The sequence below is a fragment of the Eublepharis macularius genome, chromosome 1 (genome assembly GCF_028583425.1).
Source record: "Eublepharis macularius isolate TG4126 chromosome 1, MPM_Emac_v1.0, whole genome shotgun sequence".
Taxonomy (NCBI): domain Eukaryota; kingdom Metazoa; phylum Chordata; class Lepidosauria; order Squamata; family Eublepharidae; genus Eublepharis; species Eublepharis macularius.
The window spans coordinates 203,064,971-203,088,521 of record NC_072790.1 but is presented as its reverse complement, the minus strand read 5'-3'; the positions used below and the strand labels follow the sequence as shown (position 1 = coordinate 203,088,521).

The 23,551-nt window shown below is 44.4% G+C and overlaps 1 protein-coding gene across 2 annotated transcripts in view; it reads left to right on the top strand.

Moving 5' to 3' along the window:
- The window catches only part of LOC129333018 (phosphofurin acidic cluster sorting protein 1-like), a 168,344-nt gene that overhangs the window by 116,162 nt on the left and 28,631 nt on the right, over positions 1–23,551 (top strand). For both annotated transcript variants that reach the window (XM_054984320.1, XM_054984312.1), the window contains exons 3-7: positions 20,790–20,879; positions 21,208–21,333; positions 21,536–21,698; positions 22,073–22,164; positions 23,191–23,271. In XM_054984320.1, the coding sequence (XP_054840295.1) occupies positions 20,790–20,879; positions 21,208–21,333; positions 21,536–21,698; positions 22,073–22,164; positions 23,191–23,271 (552 nt within the window). The remainder of the gene's footprint in view (positions 1–20,789; positions 20,880–21,207; positions 21,334–21,535; positions 21,699–22,072; positions 22,165–23,190; positions 23,272–23,551) is intronic.

The following is a 23,551-nucleotide window of genomic DNA, read 5'->3' as shown; positions in this document are numbered from 1 at the left end:
CACTGTTGTTTCCTGCACAACTGGGGTAATGTGAGAAGCTGGGAACAATTGGAAGCACCCACATTGGGGCTCTTCCCCGCACCAGTATTTACTGGGTTAATATGAGTGTGGGGGAAAGCTATGATGTAGTTGCATAGACTGGAACTTCTTACATTATCCTGGTGATGCTTCTGCGGCTTTTGTGCTATCAGGGAAATGTAAGAACCCAGTCATAACACTGTGTGATAAATGTGTCAGCCTTGTGTTTGGCAGGTTTGTGTGACAGGAAGGGGACGCAGTTCAATAGTTGTACAGTGAGATAATTGTTTAAGAAAAGTTGGATGAGCTTGGGCATATGGGTAAGGAGGGAGATTATATCGGAGAGCAAAGGTTTAGCTGGGTAGAGCAGTATAAAATGATGTATTTTATTGAAATTTTGAGGGGTAGCCCAACTGCTTTGCACACAGAAGATCCCAGGTCCAATCTCTAGCAACACCAGCCAAGATGATCAGTTTCGAGGTATTAATTGGGAAAGACTTTTGTCATTCCTGGATGGTCAGAGCAGACAGTAATGAACTAGATGGGCCAATTGTCTGACTTGATATAAAGTAGCTTCCTATATTAATTAAATGACAGATGTACATAACAAATTAAACTCTAGTATAGACCCAACCTTGTGCTTAAGGCTGGCTGTCAGTCTTTTTTAAAGCATCCATATACATTTTTATTTACTTCATTTATACCTCACCTGCCTCTCCGATAGGGACCCAAAGCAGTTTACATCAATCTCCTCTCCTCCATTCATCCTCACAACAACACTGTGGGTAGGTTAGACTGAGAGTGTGTGACTTGCCCAAGGTCACCCAGTGTTTTCATGGCAGAGCAGGGATTTGAATCTGGGTCTCCTAGATCCTAGATGGACACATTAGCCACTATACCACACTGGTATTGCTTTCTTTTTTTAAAAAAGTGATACATGCACAGACAGCTTCTGCAACTGTTTTATTTTTCAGAGCTTGCCTCGGCAGAGGGGACAGTATCATTGGACTGAATTCAGTAATGGCACTTCCAAATCGACCTCACTCTAAAAATAATACATCTGGATTGTGGCTTTCTGTGTTCTGCTAAGTAATCAATAGTATACAACAATATAAAGAACTGCTTTGTAGAAACACACAATGCTCTTTTCAGGTAGATTTGCAAGTACTGTAAAATATCTTAGTCATAGCAGAAAGGGGGAGGAGTTTGTGCCGGGATGAGGCCAAGCAAAAATAAAGGTTACAATATGATGGATTAAGAACAGATTTCTTTAAATTACCAGGCTACACACGATTTCTCTTAGACGTCATAAGGAGAAGCAGCCTTTGGTCTTGGGAGTAGGAGTAAAGCTGGTGGGAGCTGAAATTGCACTTGTCCTAGTATTGCAATTAGGAAGGCATGAACAATGGATGCGGGCAATTTAGCACTAGAGTTTCTGGATTCATCAGGGATCAGTACTCTGTTGCCTTTTAATAAGAGCTTGGAAAGGAGAATTTAAGAGTGTCTTGGTGCTGCTGCGGAAGGAAAAATTGCCTCTTGGAAGCAAAGGAGCCCTGATCTGTACTGAATGTTATCAATTTATATGTTAGGAAACCCTTGCACCCTACTTTTCTTGTTTTGTTGTTCTCAAGGTGGCTTACAGAGAATGTACATTCCAGAGTCGAACATTAGCTGCTTCTTGCTGCTGTTCTGGCTGAGGTTCAGCATAAGGGGCTTTGTTCTGGCCCCTGCCCCCCTCCCCCGGCCTGCTTTGGCAGCGTTGGAGTCTGAGCAGGAGAAACAAAATCTCTCACACTTTGAATATGTTAGGCTCATTAAAGACCCCACTGTTCTGACATGTTCTGGTTTGACGACATCCCTTAATTGGGTGGTGACTTGAATTAGCAGCCATGTTATGGAGACATCACGCTCTTTCTCTGTAGCATAATTATAATAATTTCTCTGTCTGAGAAGTCCACCCTGGTCATTGCTGTTTTTCTTTAAAACTCCTCATCATTAAACACCTAGCAATGCCTCTCTCGTCAAATGTTAAAGGAGCAGTAGCCATATAACTAAGAAACTTTAAAATTCTAGTAATGTGCCCAGTTTAAGGACCAGAATAAGCATGTTGCATTTGGCTTGCCATTTTGGAAGTACTGATTGAGCTTATACTTAGGAGAAGGTGTCCTGTAGTTTGAGGATCGATGCTGAATCCTGGTTGCTGAATACAGGATCTGTTTTAGACTGGCCCACACATCCCAAATCAGTGGCAGAACCCACCCCAGCATATAACATTCTGTGACCTGGTAAAGAGGAGCAAAGGGCAGGGTCGGGGCAAGACTGACAGTACACTGCCTTTGGGGAGTTCTCTGTCCTCAGCCTCAACATACAGTACAGTCTGCATCCATGTCAATGTGGGATGCTGTAGGTCAATTTCTGTGAGTGTCAGTCAGTGGGACAGCAAGTGGTAAGAAATGCAGTGTGTTTTCTTATCAAGGTACTACTGAATTTAGTGTCTCTTACCTGCCCTCCTCACTTTCTAGTACTTTGGATTGTTTTAAAATATAGCATGATTTATGTGAAATAACAGTGGGTAAGGTATGGCATAACTCTTTGCTACTCACTTGAGATAGTAGAGTTATGGCAGATGAAATCCACTTTGGGCAGCTGGTGTTGAGTGCCATGTCCCCTGATCTCTGTTTATGAGCATTTCATCCATAAATGGCTGTGCCTTGTGTTATGCACACTGTAGACTAGACTTTGAAGTCCAGCTCATATTCATACTTCACTGTAGTCTTCCACAGTTGGGGGGAGGGGTGCCCTTCTGATTGCTTTTTATGGATTGCACAGAGTAAGATGTCTGGGGATACAGATCAAAGCTAGTAGAGTTAAGTTTGATTAAAATGTCTCCCTAGACTTACCTTTTTGCAGGGCCTTGGGTATCTATCAGTCTGTTGAAATTAAATACAATTCTTCTATTGAAAAAATATGCATGGGCCTATAATAGTTCTTGGGGATCTGGTGCTTTAATTTTTCTTACACATTATTCAGGAATCTTTGCACAAAATGTCTGAAGGAAGTATTTATTCTGGAAAAGCCTCTAAGGAACAATGTGACTTTCTACATGCATTTCTCTTCTGTCCCCTCTCTCCCTTTTACCACAAGCTTCTGTGTTTACAAGGTCCTACATTAAGTTCTGTGACGTCATGTGGAAGAAAGATCTACACATATAAGAAACTGATAACTGCAGTTACTCCTTCAACAATCATGTCGGACTGATGGACATTTCCTCATATATCTTATCGTTATCAGCATTTATTGCTTTTTCAAAAATTTCAAAGTTTTGTATAAATTACTTTGAATTCTTGTAACTCAAGGCACTGTCACTTTATATTTATTGCATTGGTCACTTTGTATTAATTGTTTAGCACTTTGAAATGCAGGTGGATACTTGCATGTGACCCTATTGTTATATTCTGGGTGACCTCTGTAGCCTTGGAGTTACTGTTTGGCAGTCTATTGTATATTCAGTGTATATTCAATGTATCATTCTAAATTGGTGTTTCTTTATTGGACTGACATTTGCAACAAAGGCATGACGTTGCAAGCTCAAGCTACTAATGAGTGAATGAAGGCCATTTGAGATGTGAAATACAGGACTGGTTCAACCAAATCCCTTCCCATGAAGAGATTGCGGGCGGGGGCTACTTACAAACAAGGTGAGTTTTTTTCCTTCGTTGAATTCTTTTGATTTATTTTAAAAAGAGAAGTTTTTTAAAATGAAGACCAAATTCAAAGAATCCTGACTTAGATGCTTCCCTTGTCCATCTCTCCCATTCCAGGCTGTCCGTTTTACCTCTGCATCAAGAGTCAGAGAGGTATAAAAGAGATGCCCTCAGGGCTGCGCTGCCATACGCTGCTGTTGCTGAACTGACAAGAAACAGTGGCGCGGGCGGACATCCTCCGTTTCCATGTGGAGCGTGCAGCACTGAACTTGGACGGCATGTGCCATTCAGTGCCCTACTCCAAATGCAGGGTGGGGCTTCTCCCTGTCCTTGCCATTCTTTTCTGTGGTAACATCCATGGGCTACTCCCGTGGAGATGCATTATCTAGAAGGGAACATTTTAGAGGCATCTTTCTTGAAGTGCAAGTTTCAGTTTTAGCTGTCCTGATAGTTTTCTGTACATTTGTATACTCGCTCATTCTCAAACAACATAAAAATCAAATGTGTCGGTTTTTAGTTTAGTGCTAAAACAGGCAGGTGAAAAATATGACATGAATAGCAACACCATTAAATACTGAAACATGCAGCTTATTATAGCGCAATCTGATAACCAGCCTGTAAAGTTTAGGCTTTTAGGTAAGCATGGGATGAGAAGTACCAGCCAGTACCAGAAACAGGAATGTGCTGTTGGGGGGGGGGGGGTAGTGCTTAGCTGGTGTCCTAAGTCCTCCCAGCCTATGTCTCCTTGGCAGTGCCGGTATCACGTTAGGCCATTGAAAGTGCTAATATTCTCACGGAAGTTGAGAGGTTTCTGCCTGCGTGCCTTCCCCATCTACACAGCTATTATTGATGAGGTTTGTAGCCAGTGATCGCTCCCCTGAGTCCCAGCAAGGAGCCCTGCATCTCAGAAGGCAGGACGTGGTGCCTGTCTGGTCTCATGTCGTGCACGCTTAGAACACTGACTGGGGGATTTGGGGAACAGCAACACTGGGGAAAAGGCACTTTGTGCAAACATCTTATTGCTAACAGCGCTTTGCTCAGAACTCTTGCAGGTACTTCATTGGGAAAAGCAACCTGGATTGTCCAGTCCTCCAGCTGGGGATGCAAAGATCACACACAGGTAAGCAAGAGAGGGGAATTCCCTGCCTCAGACTTTGACTTCCTGTGCTCCCTTCTCCAACGACATGTAGCTACTCCATATTGACTCAGCAAACTTTCCTCCAACCATTACTAATACTGGGCCAGCACTCATGATGCCTTTTTTCTTGCAGGATCCGAACCCCATGGAGCAGCCCCAACAGAAGCCTCAGGCAGCATTCCAATGCAGCTCCCAAAAAAGAACAAGTAGGTACATATTGGCATCTAAGTTCCTCAGCAGGAGGAACCTAGACAGTGGGAACCCCTCAAGGGGGAGACATTATAGGAACTGGTTGAGTAGCTATATGGCACTGCTGTATCAAACTCAAAGCTCACCAACGTGTGCAGATTCCTCGAGCCCACAAACTGTTGGTTGCTACTGTAGAATTTCATTTGTTAATCCCTCTGATTCTCTTTTGTCTCTTTTCAGGCCAGAATGGACCCTGGTGCAGTGCGAAACACCTGCTGAACCTACAGCTGCAGGGCCCAGTGTGCTCCTAGTTGCTCTCTTTTGTTGCTGCCAACTCTCTTGTTCTAGTATGGCTCCTGCTCTGTTGCAAGTTGCTTCACATACAGTTGTTTGACCAGTACAGTTGAACCTGTCAGTGATAGGGACAGCTCTGACTGTGCTTTTGCTGCCTGTCAATGTAGCTTTTAAATGTGCAGGAATCTTGCCAGACTAGAAGAGCTGTCTATCCCATACTTGCCTTCAGAAGTCCATTCTTAATGCTGTTCAGTAAATGTTTGAATTGTTTCAGAGCTGTATCTCTCTTTTTTTAAGAGGAGTGGTTGGTACATAGGGATCTGTACCCACGCCCTATTTGTTACTAACCTTTGCTGTCTTTAACATGGAACTCATATGACAGGTGGGTGCAGGGGGCGTAGACTTTCCAATTTCCTGCGGGGGGCGGGCTGGGGCTGGGCCAGAGGAATTGCTATATCAGGTCCTTAAAAGAACCGGGTCCCAGTGATATCACAGGGAGGAGCCAATGACATCACAGGGAGGGGCCTCAATTGCCAACATTCTATGGAGGCGGGTCCATGGGGGATTTAGGGAGGGGCTCCCCACAAATTTAGGGGGACCCAGGCACCCATGGGGACTCCCCTAACAAAGCCCCTGAGCTGGGCCAAACCTAGGAAAAGGTAGGAGTTGGCTACTGGTTATAGTTCTATCTCAGTGATCTTCTGCTGTGTCCTGTTTTTGAAATTCACTTTTCGGATAGTCACTTTCAGATCTACAAATATACATACCATATTTGTCACAAATTTGACATTAAGAAAGGCAACACAGAAAAGTCTGTAGGGGAACATTTTTTAAGTTTTCCTGGATGTTCATTTACAGGAGTCTTGATTCTGCCTTATTCATTAGGGTGGCTTAGTACTGAAATTTACTAAATTGTGGCATCACAGATGCCTTCATTTGGTAAATGCGTGGTTGAAGTCTGAAGCAGGGCAGAAAACAAAACATTTGCTGTGCACTCAATATCTGAGCAATGTAGAGTTCAGAGTAGTAGCAGTCGCCTTCTTTTTATTTCAAACTCATATCCTATAAATGAGTACAAATACATTTTGAGACAATTCAGAACAGTGCTAGTCATGGCCCTAAAGAAAACTCACAGTTTATACTACCTAGGATTTTATATACCTTGTTTTCTTAGCACACTGGCGTCCATCTGTGGCTGACATGGGGGCATTGTTGACCTGCCTCTCCATGATAGGTGGGTGGGGGTTGTGCCTCTGTTGGCTTCTGTGTAGTGGCTGTGAGCTCCTTGGAATTGGGTCTGTGTTTGTGTTAGTTTTCTCTACTGAAGGAGCATGAGATGCTGACAAGCCATGCCAGCAACACATGCCAGCATCTGGGGTTGGATTGGTTTTGAATACAAGAATGCAGACTAAGAAGACCATTTTTCACCTGCTGGATTGAGTTAAGATAGCAAAATTTTGTTGAAATAACAATGTCTAAGGCCGCTGTGGGTAGCTGTGGAAGTAATCCTAAACAGGTCCAGTAAGTAAGTCCCATTTTATTCAGTGGGGCTTAATTTCAGAAAATTGTTACTGGGATTGCAGCCTATATTATTGTTCTCTTGCACTAACTCAGCATTTTCTGTTGTAAAATGCAAATGCTACTGTACTAGGAACTCATATAGAAATAAACACCATTGTTGGAACAGATGGGGGGGGTGTCAATTGAATGCAGTATTCTACTGCCCAGATTGTTGTTATTTAAAAATTAATGGATCTTTTGTGTGTCTGTGTAGACTTTTCTACATCTTTTCTTAATTCTTCTAATTTTCCCCATATTTACACATTGTGCAGTGCTTAGAATTAACTTCCATCATTTTCACACCCGATTTCAGCTGTTTTCATTCTTTTCTGCAGTAAACAAGACAATATTTTCCCCTACCTTTTTGTTTGACTGGAGCGATTTCTTTGAAACCAAACAAAAACATGTTCAGAAAATAGAAAACGTGTGCCCCAAAGGGGAACATTTTTGAGGCTTTTTAGAATCTGGGACACAAAGACTCAGAATGGAAACAGCTTTGCAACTTCAGTAGAATGTCTTGTGTTCATGGGGGCCCTTTCCAATTCAAACACAGGCCAGAATGCAACTGCCCAAACAACCAGAGCTGCTTTATGAATACAAATGGAGATATCTGTGTGGTAGCAATTCCCTAATACTGGCTTAAACCTGTAGCTGTGACTTGTAATATAATAATGTTTGGTTACTTCGGGGTTGAGAATAGACTGGTGCTTGTGCATGTAACATATGAATGTCAGTTGATATCTTCCTGAAAATGCTGCAGCAAGTAGCTCTGTATACCTTTCTCCCAAATTAGTTCAATTTACAAAATCGGGGAGGAAAGGGAGGGTGTTGAGGGGTGTCTTTTTGAAAAAAAGTTGAAGATCTGGAGTAGTGATGAGATTAGAATGAGTAAAGAGGTAAGCTGGCCCAATTAGAGCTCCCAGATGTATAGACTTGGGTATTTTAAGGAGTATTTTTGTGGTCCCCTCACATTAGTAGTGGAGTGTGGAGTTTCCCTTTGTATCTGGGGAATATATTTGATCTTCTCATTTCCCTCTTCCTCTCCTCATCCCATACTTTTTACAAAGCATTGAGGTCTGTAGGAGTTCTTGCCACCTCTAGCCTATAATGCTGTGCTGTTACAGTCTGCCACTTGCTCACTTTGACATGGGCCCTTTTCACACTGCTTACCTGCTGCCGGAACATCACGAAATATCGCGCAAAAAAGGTGGAAGATGGCATCTTCTCGTGAGAGTTTTGCGCGACATCACGCAAAACTCTTGCGAGAAGACGCTGGCCATTTTCACACTGTCTATAAATAGCGTGAGACTCACGGAAGGCTGCCGGCTTTCTTGCGCCATTTTTGATGCCACCTGTTTACAAAACGCCACAAACAGTGATTTATGGCGTTTTGTAATCAGATGGTGTTAAAAATCGGGTGAGGAAGCCGGCAGCCTTCCGTGAGTCTCATGCTATTTATAGACAGTGTGAAAACGGCCCCTATCTTCTGCGTTTTTTGTGCAATATTTCATGACGTTCTGGCAGCAGGTAAGCAGTGTGAAAAGGGCCACGGTGTCAAGAGTTGAATAAGGAACAAAAAAAATACAAATAAAGGAATTGCAGTTATTGTGGCGTCTGGGTTGCAGCAGCAGCAGCATCCTGTTGCCTTCATAGTCTTAAGAGTGCCAGATTCAGATTGGGGAACAATTTAATAAGTGCCAGAGCGGGAAACTAGTGTTGGAGGGCTGCTGTTTTCCTCATCAGCTAGTCTCCTTTGAGAGAAATGAGAGGAGTCGTAGGGGGGAAGGGGATGTGACAGAAGCCAAGTATGACCCAGACACAGCTTTCTTCTGTATCTGATTTCCACTGTACACCCAGCCATGATTAGATTATAAGGGTGGATACTGGGCAGATGCGTAGAACTGGCTGTCACACAAATAGTCCCCCCTCCCCCGCTCTTCTTTTCTACTTAAATTGTGCAGGGTGCAGAGGCGGGAGTGCGGGGCAGTCTTCCTGCCTTTGCAAGTGCATGGGAACCAACCCCCTCCCTCCCTGCACTGTTTTGAAGGAAAAATTGGGGTCACGTGTTAAAAGTGAATTGAGTTGGGGTTTTCTCCCATTAACTTGACTTTGGTGCATGTGTAAAGAGACCCTGGAGGAGGTGCTGCATTGTTTCCCTTAAATTATTTGGGGGAAGGATTTTTCGATAAGAGAAATATAACGAATAGGAGTTAGGAAGTAACTATCTGGGGGCCGCTAGTTGTGAAACAAGACTTACGTGATGAAGTGCATTCACATTTTCTGAAAAACTAATTAGCCTCCTGGGAAGGGTTGCTGGGGGAGTATTTAAACTCCTTCACCTCGTCTCTCTTTTACAATCTAAATAGTCCCTTGAAAGCTACATTTGGCTCCAGTGGACAGGTACAGTACAGCGTGGCGCTACTAATTAGCTTTTAAAAACATTGAGGAACATCCGGTTCATGGGTGGATAGTTTGTCTATGAATCAGAGAGCCACCATAGTCTGAGAGCAAAATTAAAACACATTTAATTTTAGTTTCCAGCTCCAATGATGCTGTATTCTTCAGTGTCTTTCTGGTAATCAAAATCTTCTGTAAGCAAAACAGATCGCTTTTGTTCCTGTCTCCTGCAAGCTTTCCTTTGTTCTTTAAGAGTGTTTTCATGACTTAGTCATAGGGTTGGAAGGGACCTCCACGGTCATCTAGTCCAACTCCTCCAGGGTCATCTAGTCCAACCCCAAAAGTCTTAGGGGTTTTACAAGGGTTGTACAAAGTTCTGCCTTCATTTCCTATCCTTTCATCAAGAGGCTTCTCTAGATAAGCTGTTTCTTTCTGTTTGTCGAAGTGAAGTGTTCATTCTTGTGGACAGTCTCTCACAGAATAACTGATTTACTGACAAGCATAAATGTATACACAGCTGCAAGTATTTAGGAATCTTATGGCATTTTTAAATATGACTAAATTTTATTTCAGTGTAAGCCTTTGTGGACAAGCTTTTATGGCAGGAAATTTTTTTGTCAGGCTTATAAGTGCTTTTGCTGTAACAGACTAGGGCAGCTACCCTCTGAAGGACTAGATAAGATTCTATGTAATAAATAGATCTAAAGTTACAAAAGGTTACCTTCAGTTAGTTCTCAGCTGATGGGCCCCCCACAGACATTCTCAGTTCTCACTTCCTAAGAGACACCTCTGCTCAAATGTGATACTACCAGGCTGGAGTCACAGTAGGGGTTTCTTTTTCTAAGGCTACAAGTGCTTTACTGCTGGAAATTTAATCTTGGAACTACTGTGCTCATGTTATTTGTCCTTATAATAGATTAGGAAAGTATCTTGGAATTACACTGGCTTGATCCATTCATTTATAGAGCGTATGGTCATGTTCTTTGGTACTTCAGTAAACAAGCAAAAAGTAATGTAGTTGTCCTGTCTGGAATTATAGTACTAGCACTTCATTGCCCTGTCTTTATACCTCAGCTGTTTTATCCTGTAGTAGTGTCATAACCTGACCTGGATAGCCCAGTCAAACCAGATCTTATCAGATCTCAGAAGCTAAGCAGGGTTGGCTTTGGTTAGTTACAGGATAGGAGACCTCTGAAGAAGACCAGGGTGCAGAGGCAGGCAACAACTAATCACTCTGTTAGTCTATTGCCTTGAAAACGCTAGCAGGGGTTGCCATAAGTCAGTTATGACTGGACAACACTCTCCATCACTATAGTTGTTCAGCAGTAACCAGAAATTAAAGCCCAGCTACTAAGGAGTGTATTTATTCCTAGTGAACTGGAGAGAATAATAACCTACGGAGAAACTAATTTGCTATGGTAGAATTGGTGCCACCCCTAAAACTGGTGTGAACAATTACCAGCTGACTGAGTTGCCAGTCTTGCCAGGAAGAGCCAAGGTTAAGAGATAATGATCACAAGAACATTAGAGTTTTATGGCAACCAGTGCGTAATGGGGCATGTCACTTAAATTAATACTATTTTTTCCTGAAATGCAGAGCAGTCAACATCATCCAAAAGAGACTAAATGTTTTTTATGGTTTCCATTATGAATAGTGGCCTGCGGGTAAGGGTAGCAGAAAGGACAGAGCTGTTAATGTACCATTCAGGCATTTATACTGATGTTTTCATTCTGCTAATACTTCCTCCGTTTTGTTTAAATCATTACTTGCACAGTTGATCCAGTAATGTCTGCAGCATCTTTGCTTGTGTTCCTGTTTCTCCCCATCCCTGCCCTGCATCGCTTTCAAATTTAGGAACTTCAGGTTTTAACCCCTCCTCTTTCTCGTGGAACAAAATTATGACTTGAAAAAAATAATTGGCTTATTTAAGAATCCTGTAGTAATAATCGAACAATATTAGAAGAGGCCTTTGAGAAACTGAAATCCCAGGCCTATTAGCTGGAGCATGGGTCTTCACTCTGCTTATTGGTTGCAGTCTGAAGACCACCTCTCTGGCTGGCATACTGAATTCCATCAAAAGCTGCTTCATATATTATACTGGCAAACTTGTGTTTATAAATAAACACTGTAGGGAGCAGCAGTCATTGGGAAGTTCACAGCTAGTTCAGATTTATTATGCAATATTATGTTTACAGCATGTACAAAATAATAATTTTAACACATGTATATCCCTCCATTCCAGCAGGGTCAGGGTGACTGAATAAAAAGTTAAAGACTATCTCTACAGTTTTAGACTAAGTTACTAGAAAACTGTTGAACTTCAACCCATGATCAAAGATCTAAAAACATTAAGAAACATTCATTCCCTCACAGCAACTGTAATTTGTAATTAAATGATAAATGTTCATTTCAGAGTCTAGAAACATAGTACCTACCAACAGAGAGCCCTCTGAAATAGCCAGAATTGGCTTTTCAAAATGCTAAGAATATTAGGCTATTGCAAACAGTATTAGGGTTCCATAGTTGGGGATAAGGGGCCAGTCACAGAGGGCACCTAATTTCTGACCAAGATCTGTGGTGAAGGGATGGTCAGAAGAGATTGTTGGGCTAATCTCAGCATGCACATGGGTTTATACCAGGAGTGGTGGTTCCTTGTATAAATTTTCATATTAAGAAGTAATATGCAGCTATCTTTAGCTAAATCACGGAAGTCCCCAACCTTACTGTGCCCGTGAGCACTTCTGGAATTTTGAAAACAGGGAATGGGCCCTGTCACAAACCCACCTTGACTCTCTGCATCCCTTAGCTGCCCTCACTGTACCCCATCTCTAACAGCTAAGCCTTGTCCTCTGAGTTGGCTGAGAACCAAGGGTGTCTGGTTTTAAAAGCTTTAAAAGCTGAAGGAGACCTTGACGCTGGATCCCTTCCAGTCTGGTTTCCACCCAGGCCATGGGAACGAGACACTGCTGGTCACCCTCACGGACGATTGCAGACACCTGGATCGAGGTGGAATGGCGCTGCTGATTTTACTAGATCTTTTGGCAGCATTTAATACGGTCGATTATGATCTTCTGAACCACCGCCTCATCAACGTGGGAATTCAAGGGACAGTATTACAGTGGCTTGTCTCCTTTTTCCATGGTCGGGGACAGAGGGTGGCGCTAGGGGAGAAGTTGTCATCCTGCTATCCGCTAGTGTGTGGTGTGCTGCAGGGGGCAATACTCTCCCCGCTATTGTTCAACATCTATATGCTCCCCCTTGCCCAGCTGGTGCGAAGTTTCGGGCTTGGGTGTCATCAGGACGCTGATGACACCCAGCTATATCTGTTGATGGACGTCCGGCCTGGATTGGCCCTGCATGTCCTGGAACATGCTTTTGAAGCCGTGGCTGGATGGTTGAGGCAGAGTCGGCTGAAGTTAAACCCCTCGAAGATGAAGATCCTGTACTTGAGTTGCGGGAGCATGGACTTGGGGCCCAGGCTTCCTACACTTGATGGTGCGGTGCTTACACTGACTCCAAGAGTTAGGAGCCTGGGGGTGATCCTGGATGCCTCCTTGAAAATGGAGGCCCAGGTCATGGCAGTTGCCAGGTCATCGTTCTTCCCTCTCCGACAAACCAGACAGCTCACCCCCTATCTTTCAACCCGCGACTTAACTACAGTGGTCCAGGCAATGGTCACCTCTAGGCTAGACTACTGTAACATGCTCTACGCAGGGCTTCCCTTGAAATTGATCTGGCAGTTACAGCTGGTCCAAAATGCGACAGCACGTGTCATCACTGGAGTGCATTCTAATGCACACATAACACCGATATTGTGCCAGCTGCACTGGTTACCGGTGGAGTACCGGATCAGATTCAAGGTTTTGGTATTAACCTATAAAGCCCTGTGCGGACTGAGACCGGCGTATCTGCAGGACCACCTCTCCCTATATGAGCCCTGGAGGATGCTTCGATCCAGCGACAAACATCTGTTAACAGTCTCTGGCCCCAGGGAGGTCCGTCTAGCGTTGACCAGAGCCAGGGCCTTTTCAATTCTGGCTCCAACCTGGTGGAACGCTCTGTCTAAAGAGACCAGGGCCTGGCCGGATTTGTTATCTTTCCGCCGGGCCTGCAAGATGGAGCTGTTCCGCCAGGCGCATGGTTGACGCTGGTTGGGCCTTCCTGTCGGCCGACTAGAGGGAAACATTCCCCCCTCCAAGAAGTATCTACCACCCAGCCTATTAAATACTTTTGGAGATGGTTGGGTGGTGGTTTTTGAGGAAGTCTGCTGTTGTATGTTTTAAATATTTATGTGGTTTTATTGGTTTTAAAGCTATATGTATTTTAAATTACTACACCAATTGTAATCTGCCCTGAGCCTGCTGAAGCGGGGAGGGCAGAATATAAATTGAATTAAATAAATAAATAAAATAAATAAATTTATTTTCCAGCTCCCCATGGGACAAGGAATTTCTTCCCCTCCCTGTTTGGGGTCTTTTCTTTTGTATAAACAACCACCACAAAAGGATTTTTTCTTTAGGGATTTTCAAGGAGCCCTTTTACTGGACCTGCCCCATCTCCACCCCCCTAGCCCCTTTTAGCAAGGCCAAATTCTATATAACGACAACAACAACAACTGTGTGCTTATATATCGCTCTTCTAGATAGATTAATACCCATTCAGAGTGGTGAACATAGTGTTATTATTATCCCCACAATACAGCTTGCGAAACTAGAGCTGAGAGAAGGGGCTTACCCAAGGCCACCTGCTAAGCTCATGGCAGTAGAGGGATTCAAACCAGCAGAGTACTGACCCACAGCCCAATCACTTAACCACTATGCTACAGCAGCTATATGCATGTGTGTGTTTTGTAGGAGCAGGAGAAAGAGACTTTGTGTCCTCCCACGCTTCACCTGTGCCTCTCTGTAGTTCTTTGCCAGGGCTGGCCTTTTCAGCACTGGTAGGAGTAGTTGTCGTAACCCAGCGATATTAACTGTAATGTATAGGGTTCTCTCCAAATAGTCCTCAGTAAACCACACCCTTTAAAATCTTGAGTACAAACGAATTTAGGTGTATCTATCTGTCTATATCCTAGAAAGCACAGATACTTAGGAACAATCTATAGCCAAGAAGAAACAATGCAGAACACTTACAAAAGTATTTCTAACTAATCTTTACTTACAACCTCTACATTCCCTTCCTGGGAATGGGTCCAAGCCTAACTGAACCTGTCGTTGATACCAGAGTCTTGACACAAAACTGCCACCTTGGCTAATGTAGTTATAGCCTTGGATTCCCTTTCTGGAGCCAACCAGAATTTAGGATGCAGGTTGAAAGTTTCCCTTCAAGCCAGCTCTTCACCAGTCACTGCAAAAGGCTGGATTAAAGGAGTTTGGTTTGCAAAAAGGAAAGCCTGCAAGTAATCCAGCTGCTTGTCCGCTTAAACTAAGACTGGAATTCAGTTTTCATTCCCTGCTTAATCGATCATCATACGGCTGTCATTCTCTTCTTGGGCTGTAAGATTTAAATTCTCTGTTTCAATCAATACATTTGTGTTATTCCAAAAGCACATTTATCCTTTCATAACAAGCACCACCACAAAATGGCTGCTGTGGGATAATGGGGCTAGTCACAAAATGTTGGAAGTTGGCAAGTCAAACATACGCCTTGAGTGGAGGCAGTTGTTTCTGAATGAACATTCCCTGCAGACACAATAGTGATGCCTTCTGGGTTCTTCTGAAGCTCCTCTTTCTACAGTGAGGGTGGAGGAAAGCCAGAACTAGCTTATTTGCTTTGGGAAAGAAGCAAATGGGCACCAGGAAACCCATTAGAAGGCACTGCAGCGCTCACACTGAAGTGCCACATCGATGGGACTGGAGAGATTATATGGTCTCCTTGCTGGATAGTAGCCAATTCACTCCACAGCTCTAGATATCAGGCATCTTGAGTTTTGAGAATTCCTGGATTGTGGGCATGCATGGAATGGAAAATTACTGAAGCTCAGCAGGGCTAATTTGGGATTGACTTGAATGAACTAAAACAGACCTAGCATGTGAACTAAGCCTTGCTGGGGGGGGGGGCAGGGACAATAAGATAAAATGTGGAAGAAGGATGTTAAGTTTGGGCAGCTACTAAAATAACCTCCGGGAAATGAAGGCAGCTTGGCAGAATGGTGGACAAGTGACAGTTGAAAAATCCATTGGACAGCAGTCGGAGAGCCAAGCTGCAAGATCAGGACGCCTACATTTCCCATCAAAACTTGAGGGAAGCTGACAAGTGTCCAACCTGTGTCATTCGTCACATGTAGCTTGGCCCTGTCTTATCCCATACTTTCCTGCCTGGGAGTTAAGATCACCTCCTGCCTGGGAGTTAAGAGGCCCTCCTGACTGTCCCATCAACCAAAGAAGTTTAGTTGGTGGGTATACAAGAGAAGGCCTTTTTGGCAGCAGCCCCATGAAAGTGCACCTGGTTACTTATACTCTATCTTCAGAAGGAAGCTAAAGACTTTTGAAATTTTAGGAAAGCTTTTCATTAGCTACTTTTAAATATATTTAATGTATGTTTTTAACTGTGTTTTGATGAATTCTTGTTTTATTCTGTTTTATATTGTAAGTTGCCTTGAGTTCCTTTAAGGTGGAAAGGTAGCTAATAAATAAACAAATAGCATCTCATATCTAATAGTCAGCCAGGCCTCTGTGTGGATCAATAGACCCAGAGAACAGGGCAAGGAACATGCATTAGATACCTACAGAAAAATGCCAATTTTTTAAAAATGAGGGGATTAAGTTCCCCCCTAAATGGAGAAGCATTGTCTGTGAAAACACAGACCATGCCAAGGAAAGAGAAGGGATGGTTAGGGATAGGGATTGTGGTGGTGGTTGAATGGAAGTGGCCAGGGAGGAGATTGTGGGGCGAGGAGAGGAGGTGGCAGGGAGAGGAGGAGAAGTCGCCCCCAAGTGAGCTGGAAAGGCAGAAGTGATGCAGACAGACTGGCCATCTAGCAAGCAAGTGGGTGGGCTGGAGAGCAGGTTCACCTGGGAGAGTGAGGCAGTGGGGAGGGTGAGGGAGGTGGCATTACCAGGTGAGTTGAGGAGGAGGCTGAGGTGGTGGCGGAAGGGAAAGCATGAGAAGAACGAGGCGTGAAAAGAGGAGATGGGAAGTGAGAGAAGGGGAGCCAGAAGGGAGGGAAGGTGCTTACAGGGTGGGGTGGGGGGCAAGAAAAGCAAGAGAGGGCAGTGGAAGAGGGAGGGGGAGAGGGCTCCTGGGAGGATGGCAGCCATCACACAACTTGACCAGACTTTTCCCAAGGGAATGGCTGCCAGGGGGAGGAAAAGACAGAAAACTGAAGATGGAAGGTAGGATGGCAGGTGGGTGGGCAGAAGATAAAGAGGCAGGAAAATAGGAGAAACTGTGGTGGCTGCCAGGGAAGGGAAAGAGGAAATGATGAGGGAGAGGATACAAGGGGAAATGGGATGCCCCCTGCAAATGTTTGTGGGTCTCCTACTTGTGTGTATTTATAATCTCAATATATCTAGTTCTTAACATTGCCAGATCTGTGGATACTTAAATCGAAAGAGTGACGCAGTCAACAGAAAATACACACCTGACTACAAACCTGAGAAATGCCCCAGATTTGCAGCCTCCCCCTGAATTTATTTTAAAATGTAGGGTTTAAAAACGCCAAAATAATAGAAGCAGCACCTGTAGCTTTAAGAAACAGATGCTCACATGCACTTTGCTAGGCAACCGCAATAGTATCGCCACCCTTTTAGCCTTGGTTTCTGTCAGTAAAAGGGAGGGGGAGGGGTGGGGCCCTTTCCACTTTAAGAGAAGATTCTTCAGTGCCAGGCCCAGGAACAACCACCAGCAGACTTGCTACCACATGACTTCCATGACTCACTCAGGCCCATCTGTTTCCGACTGTTCAACAGCAGCCACCCCACAAATGCCAGTGTGGTGTATTGGTTAGAGGTTTGGACTAGGATCTGGGAGACCCCATTCTTCCATGAAAGCTCCCTGGGTGACCATGGGCCAGTTACACATTCTCAACCTAACCTACCTCACAGGGTTGTTGTGAGGATAAAATGGAGGAGAAGAGAATACTATAAACTGCTCTAGGTCCTGTTGTAGATAAAGGTGGGGTATAAAAGAAGAAATAGGTAATAATTGTAGCTGAAGATGCAGGGACAGATAAAAGATTGGTAGGTGGGAAGGAGAAAAGAAAGCATGAAAAAGTGAGGATATAGGATTGCCAGGATGACAAAAAAGGGAAATAATATGGGGTGGGGGATACATGGGAATGTTAGGTGCCACCCATGGTATGCAACTGGCCCTGTCCTAGCAGCCAGCAGCACCATGCAGCTGGGTCTGACCCGGCCAGCGGCTGCAACCACACAGAGTTTTCCCAGAGGTGGGGAAGAAAGGAGAGCTGAAGACAGAGGGGAAGATAAAGGCAGTTTGGCTGGTGGCTGGGAAAGAGAAGGAAGCAAGAAAAGGAGAGAGGCTCTGGGGGCTGCCAGGGAAGTAAAAGAGACAATGTGGGGAGGAGGCCACTTAGCCTTTGACTAAGAGCCAGCATTTTGTCCCCTTTTCTGATCGCCATGCCCTCTTTTCACGAGTGCCCTGGATTTGTACGTGGCAGTGCCCGTGGTTTACAGTGATCTCTCAGTAGCCTGATTTGCTGCTTAGAGGTGCCTGGATTCTTTTTGTTATTTGGTTCATGTTAATATGATGCTTTTAGTGTATGTTTTAATTGTATATCTTTGTTACAAGCCACCCTGAGCCTGCTTACAAGAAGGGCCAGGTAAAAATTGAATAAAATAAATACATAAATACCCCCACAAGTCCTTATTGGGCCCCCCTCCTCTGTGTGTGTGTGTGTGTGTGTGTTAAGGATGACGGCAACCATCAGACGGTTATTTATGTCATTTATAGTCCGCCTTTCTCACTGAGACTCAAGGCGGATTACACAGTATGAGGTTAATACAATCAGTATCAAGTACATTTCAATACAATACCGTAAGGTAGATACAAGTTTAAAAGACATAGCATTAGCAAGGATCCAAGACAGAGTAGAAAAAATACTGGAGCAAAACATCAGTTCTAGGACACTGTACAATGCTGGCAATGTACTGTGATCTTTTAACAAATCCTGATTTTTTCCATGAGATTAATGGGTGGCTGCTGCACATTCACTGCAGCACAGAGGGAAACTCGGCAGAATTCAAGTTTAAGTGGGGGAAAGGCTTGTATATCAGGTACTGAACTGAGGCCCTGAACTTCTAAATATTGTATACGCGTATTATTTTAAACTAATTAAGAGGGCATTACTAGCATAATGTCTGCGAGTATTGATGGGCGCGTGTAAGAGCCGTTAAAACAGTCCTGAAACTTTACACAGGCTAATCCTTTCCCTTTCCCTCATGTTGCCGTTAATCCTGCCAGGAGCAGAACTCTGATCCGAGTGACCTGTGCAATATTTGATCTGACTCAAGTTAATGCCATGTCATTTAATGACTCAGGATGGATGGATTACTTGGCCTTGCTGCTTCCATTTGGCCTTTGTTGGACCTATCAATGGCAAGAAAGAACTTCTTCCAGTGCCAGAAGATCCCCGCCCCCCTTCATTATGGGAGCAGGCAGTTGAGTTTCAGCAGTGGCCTGGCAGCCAGTGAAAGGAGATCTAAGCAATCTGCATTGAATTTAGGATTTGGTTCAGATATAGAAAAGCATTGAGTTTAAAAAAATTCCCCGTCTGTGGTTGTTACACTCACTTTTCTGAATTAAAAAGAGGTGCACTTGTTTGTTGAAAGATGTATAGATGTTAGATGCAGAGTATATTCAGACTAGGGTTGCCAGGCCCCCTCAACCTCCAGGCAGGGGATAGGAGCCTGGCACTTACCTTAGGGGAGAGGAGGGGTGTGCGCACACGCCCCCACAGTAGCGATGATGTCACTTCAGAAGTAACGTCATTGCACAGCCCCTGGGAGCACGTCCAGGCTCCGCAGGGGCTCAAAATGGGCCCCATCCGCACAGAAACGGGCCTGTTTTTGAGGCGCTCCGCAGCGCCTCAAAAACAGGCCCGATCAGCACTGAAATGGGCCCATTTTCAGGCGCTGCAGAGTGCAGGAGCGCTCCTGTGTTCCACAGTGCCTGAAAACGGGCCCGATCCATGGCAGAACAGGCCTGTTTTTGGGTGCTCCTGAGCTCCACAGCGCCTGAAAACGGGCCCAATTCATGCCAAAATGGGCCAGTTTTGGGGCTCTGTGGAGCACAGGAGTTCTCCTGCACTGCGCAGCACCCAAAAACGAGCCCGTTTTGCCATGGATCGGGCCCGTTTTCGGGTGCTGTGGAGGAGCGCAGGAGCACTCCTGTGCTCTGCAGCCGCCCCAATCCGGGCCAAAACGGGCCCGATCCCGGTGGCTGCTGCGCATGAGAGTGTGCCGCGCTGCAGAGGAGCCCACAGGGAAGGTGCTCCCCCCCCCCCCCGCTGGTTAGGTAAGTGGGGGAGCGGGGATCCCCTGTCCCCACCAGGGGTCTGGGATCCCTAATTCAAACAGAGCTGGTTTCAAGTTACTCCAGGCAAGAGGCAATTAATCATTTACACTCTGTAAGAAAAACAAAATCCAACAAAATATTGCCATTGTAAAACTACTGAATTCTTTTGGACAATGGAAATTGTGCTGTTAGTAATCTGTGAACGACATGTGCCAGTACATGGGATTCTTCCCCTGAGGTATTTTCTTTTGTAGTTCTAATTCTGTGTTCCTTGGTACTCTGAGATCTTATTCAATTGCTTCCAAGACCATGCACATTTTACTCTACCAGCTTTCTCTGAGATGCCCAGGAGAAAATTACTGATACTTCTAGATTCCTTGTTAAGAGCAATTTCCTTTCTGTAAGCCTTGCATTTTATAATGAGTCCCTTCCCAGACATTTTCCCTGTCTAATTGCACAAGTCTTGTGGAATCTTGGGCCTCCGGTGGTCAGTTGTCTGGGATGGCTGTCTTTTTTCTCCAGACCGTGGTCCAGGGGCTGGAAGTCTGTTTTGCAATAGAAACTAACTCCGTTTAATGAATAATCAGGTGCCATAACCAAGTTAGTACCCTATTAACAGTGAAAGTTTCACATTTACAGAACGTGTGTATCAGGCATAACATTACTTTGCTGTTCCAGGTGCATGTGTGAAGAGGCACCCAATAAACACTATAAAACCAAAATACCTGCAGTTATATATCTTTTCTGTTCATGCCAGTAGCTTTTACTTGCTGTCGCTGCTTATTAGCAGGAAGAGTCCTTTTTATCTCCTGGTGGATATCCCCTCCTTTCCCCCACCCCTTTCTTTTTTTGGTCTTTCTGGGCAAACTCTGTTCTTGTTCGATGGTTCAACCTAAGCCATGAAATTCTTGGATCTTTTTTAATATTAGGTTTATTCCAGGGACTCAAGCTAGATGAGTCAAGTTGCAGTCAATGAGTGTCTCTTCACACATGTGTCCCAATCTTATTACAGGGTTCAAAGAGAGTCCTGAGATCCAATGAATATGTTCTCCCCCCTGGTGGCTTGATGGAGACTGACCTGGAATTGACGTTTTCATTGCAGGTAATTTGAACCTCACTGGCTAGACTCATCCTGCAACCAGGACACTTACTTCCTTTGCCTTCTGAGTAGATAGTGCCCTTAGGAAGTGGAGAGAGCAACACTAGGAATTCTCTTGTGTCTCTATTAAAGTGGCTTTTGTCTTCTCTGCATGTAATGTAGGATGTATATAATTGGTCTTTTGAGGGTGTGTTTAAGTTAGCCGTGCCTGAGAGGCTAGGATGACTGAAAGTGCTCACAGGGCTGTCAAGGGGAAGCATGGAAGGAGGTGGCTTGGAGGGCAATTGAAAGGCCAGGCCACTGCATTATCGCTGTCCCTCCCCCTCTGTAGTATCCACACTTCCTGAAGAGAGATGGCAACAAACTCCAAATTATGCTCCAACGCAGGAAGAGGTACAAGAACCGAACTATTCTGGGCTTCAAGACTCTGGCAGTGGGAATCATCAATATGGCTGAGGTAAGAGAAGCTGGGACTGATCCACATCTGCAGTTTGTGTCTTTCACCATCTCTGAAGGGTCAATTATGGGCACTCTTACAGCTGATGGGAAACAGGATATGCTCATAAAGGAGGCTCGTTCAATTGCCAGCACTTGTTCTAAGAGGGAAGGCACTGCTCTATTCCCGAGGTTTCCTGTAGCATGCTTTGTCTGTCCCTTAGGTAATGCAGCACCCAACAGACGGAGGCCAGCTCCTGGGACTGCACAGCAACATCAAGGATGTGAGCATCCGGGTAGCTGAAATCAGCATCTACTCCCTCTCCAGCCAGCCTATTGACCATGAAGATGGAAATGTCCCCTCTGGTCCCAAAATTAAAGCCTCTGGTAAATATATATTATGGACTCTCAGAATGTTCCTAGAGCTCTGTGTGACAGTGTTTAATTGAAGTTCTTTCATCTGTGCCCTAGCAGCTTGAAATTTCGGCTGTGCTCTTATCAGCTGTCCTCTGTAGCTTCATCTTTGCTTGATCTCCCTTCCCTCTTAATCCAGAATCTCTTTATCTCCTGCCACTCAGCGTTTACCATCCCCATCAATGGCTTAGTGATGCCTCCTGGTAATCTGCTACAAGTTTCTAGTCCATTACGTTAAAACTTGCAGACTCTTTGAGCCTCTCTCTTCTGTTACTCCTACCCCTTGTCCTTTTCCGTTTACTGAATCAGGGCAGTTTGATCCCAGTATCTGCATTTTCCTTTTCCAGATCGCTCTCCAGATATTGATAACTACTCAGAAGAAGAAGATGACAGCTTTTCCTCTGAGCAAGAAGCTAGTGATGATGCAGTGCATGGCCAGGTATATCAGTTTGTCTTTTGTCTGCCACCACCTCTCTAAGTTTAAGAATGTGTGTAATATCTTTTTTCTTCTTCCCATGCTGTTATTTTCATCTGTTAAGGTATAGCTTCATGCCCTGCGCTTTCAATGGGTTGGATTCGACGATGTGTGAGCTGGAAGGAAAGTGTACTTAGTGCAGTTCTGAATACAACAGTTGGTTCATATGGACTGCATTTAATTTGGTTTTGAAATTATATCAGAAGAAATACCTTGTACTTTGCCTTGTGCATAGGGAAAAGAGAGTGGGGATACATTTGTTTTCCCTTAGAGCAAGTAGACAGAGAGCAGTAATTGCAGTGATGTAGATGTGCAGAGTTCTTTTTAGCCTGAATTCCTTCTCTGCATTCCTGATCCAATGAAGGGTTAAACTTGGGGTGGGGGGAGGGGTACAGGAGTCATACCAAAGGATATGCAAATTAACAACTTATCACCACCTCAGTTACTCATTAGATTACTAAGGATGCCTTAAATTATCTCATTAAAAAAGAAAATCAAAAAATCCCAATGTTAGGTGGGCCTTCACTATCCCCTGCTGACCCATTGTTCCATTGGGAGTAGAGATGGCCCATCATCTCAGTTTCCGTACATTCTGAAGATACTTTCTTGATATTTTTTGTCTGCTGACAAGGATCCCCTGTATATCTCCCCTAGAGCTTTTGCATGCTAGAGAGGATTCTGATACATGTTCTAAGAGATATTTTCAGTTCAGCAAGGGGATGTCCAGGAATTTTGGGCTTTGCCATTCCTACCTATGTACTGGGAACGGGCCCTGAAAAAAGCACCCAATGTCCCCTTGCAATTGTGCATCTCAAGAGAGGATCCCCTTGTGATGGGTACGTTGTCTTTTGGGTGAAGTTCTTTCCCATTGGTGACCTTCTCATTGAGGAACTTTTGATAAGCTACCAAGCAATTTCAGACACAGTTTGGAAATAATTAGCCTCAGATGTTGGATTCTAATGATATTTGCTGTCATCTCTTGCTGTTCAGGATTTATATGATGAAGAGGACGAAATGAGGAAGCCAAAGAAAGCCCGGCGGAAAATGATCAGGACCACATCGATGACCAGAGTAAATGCAGCATTTCTTGCTTTTTCCCCAAAGGGGAGGTTACTGGGACTGGAGTTCCTTTTGCTTCCAGTGTCGGGAGCTCTCTGCTTTCCCCAGCAGATGATGTCCCCAGCTGATAGAGCTGCTATTGTCCAGTGGGAACTCTTAGGCATTCAGCATACTGCGGATGCCCTGGCAAGAGCTAAAGGCAGCAGGAATTCTATTCTAACCTCATTCTCCGTGATTAGTGGAAGCCGAATAAATTATGCAAAATACCCAAATGTAGGCATATGTGCTTAAT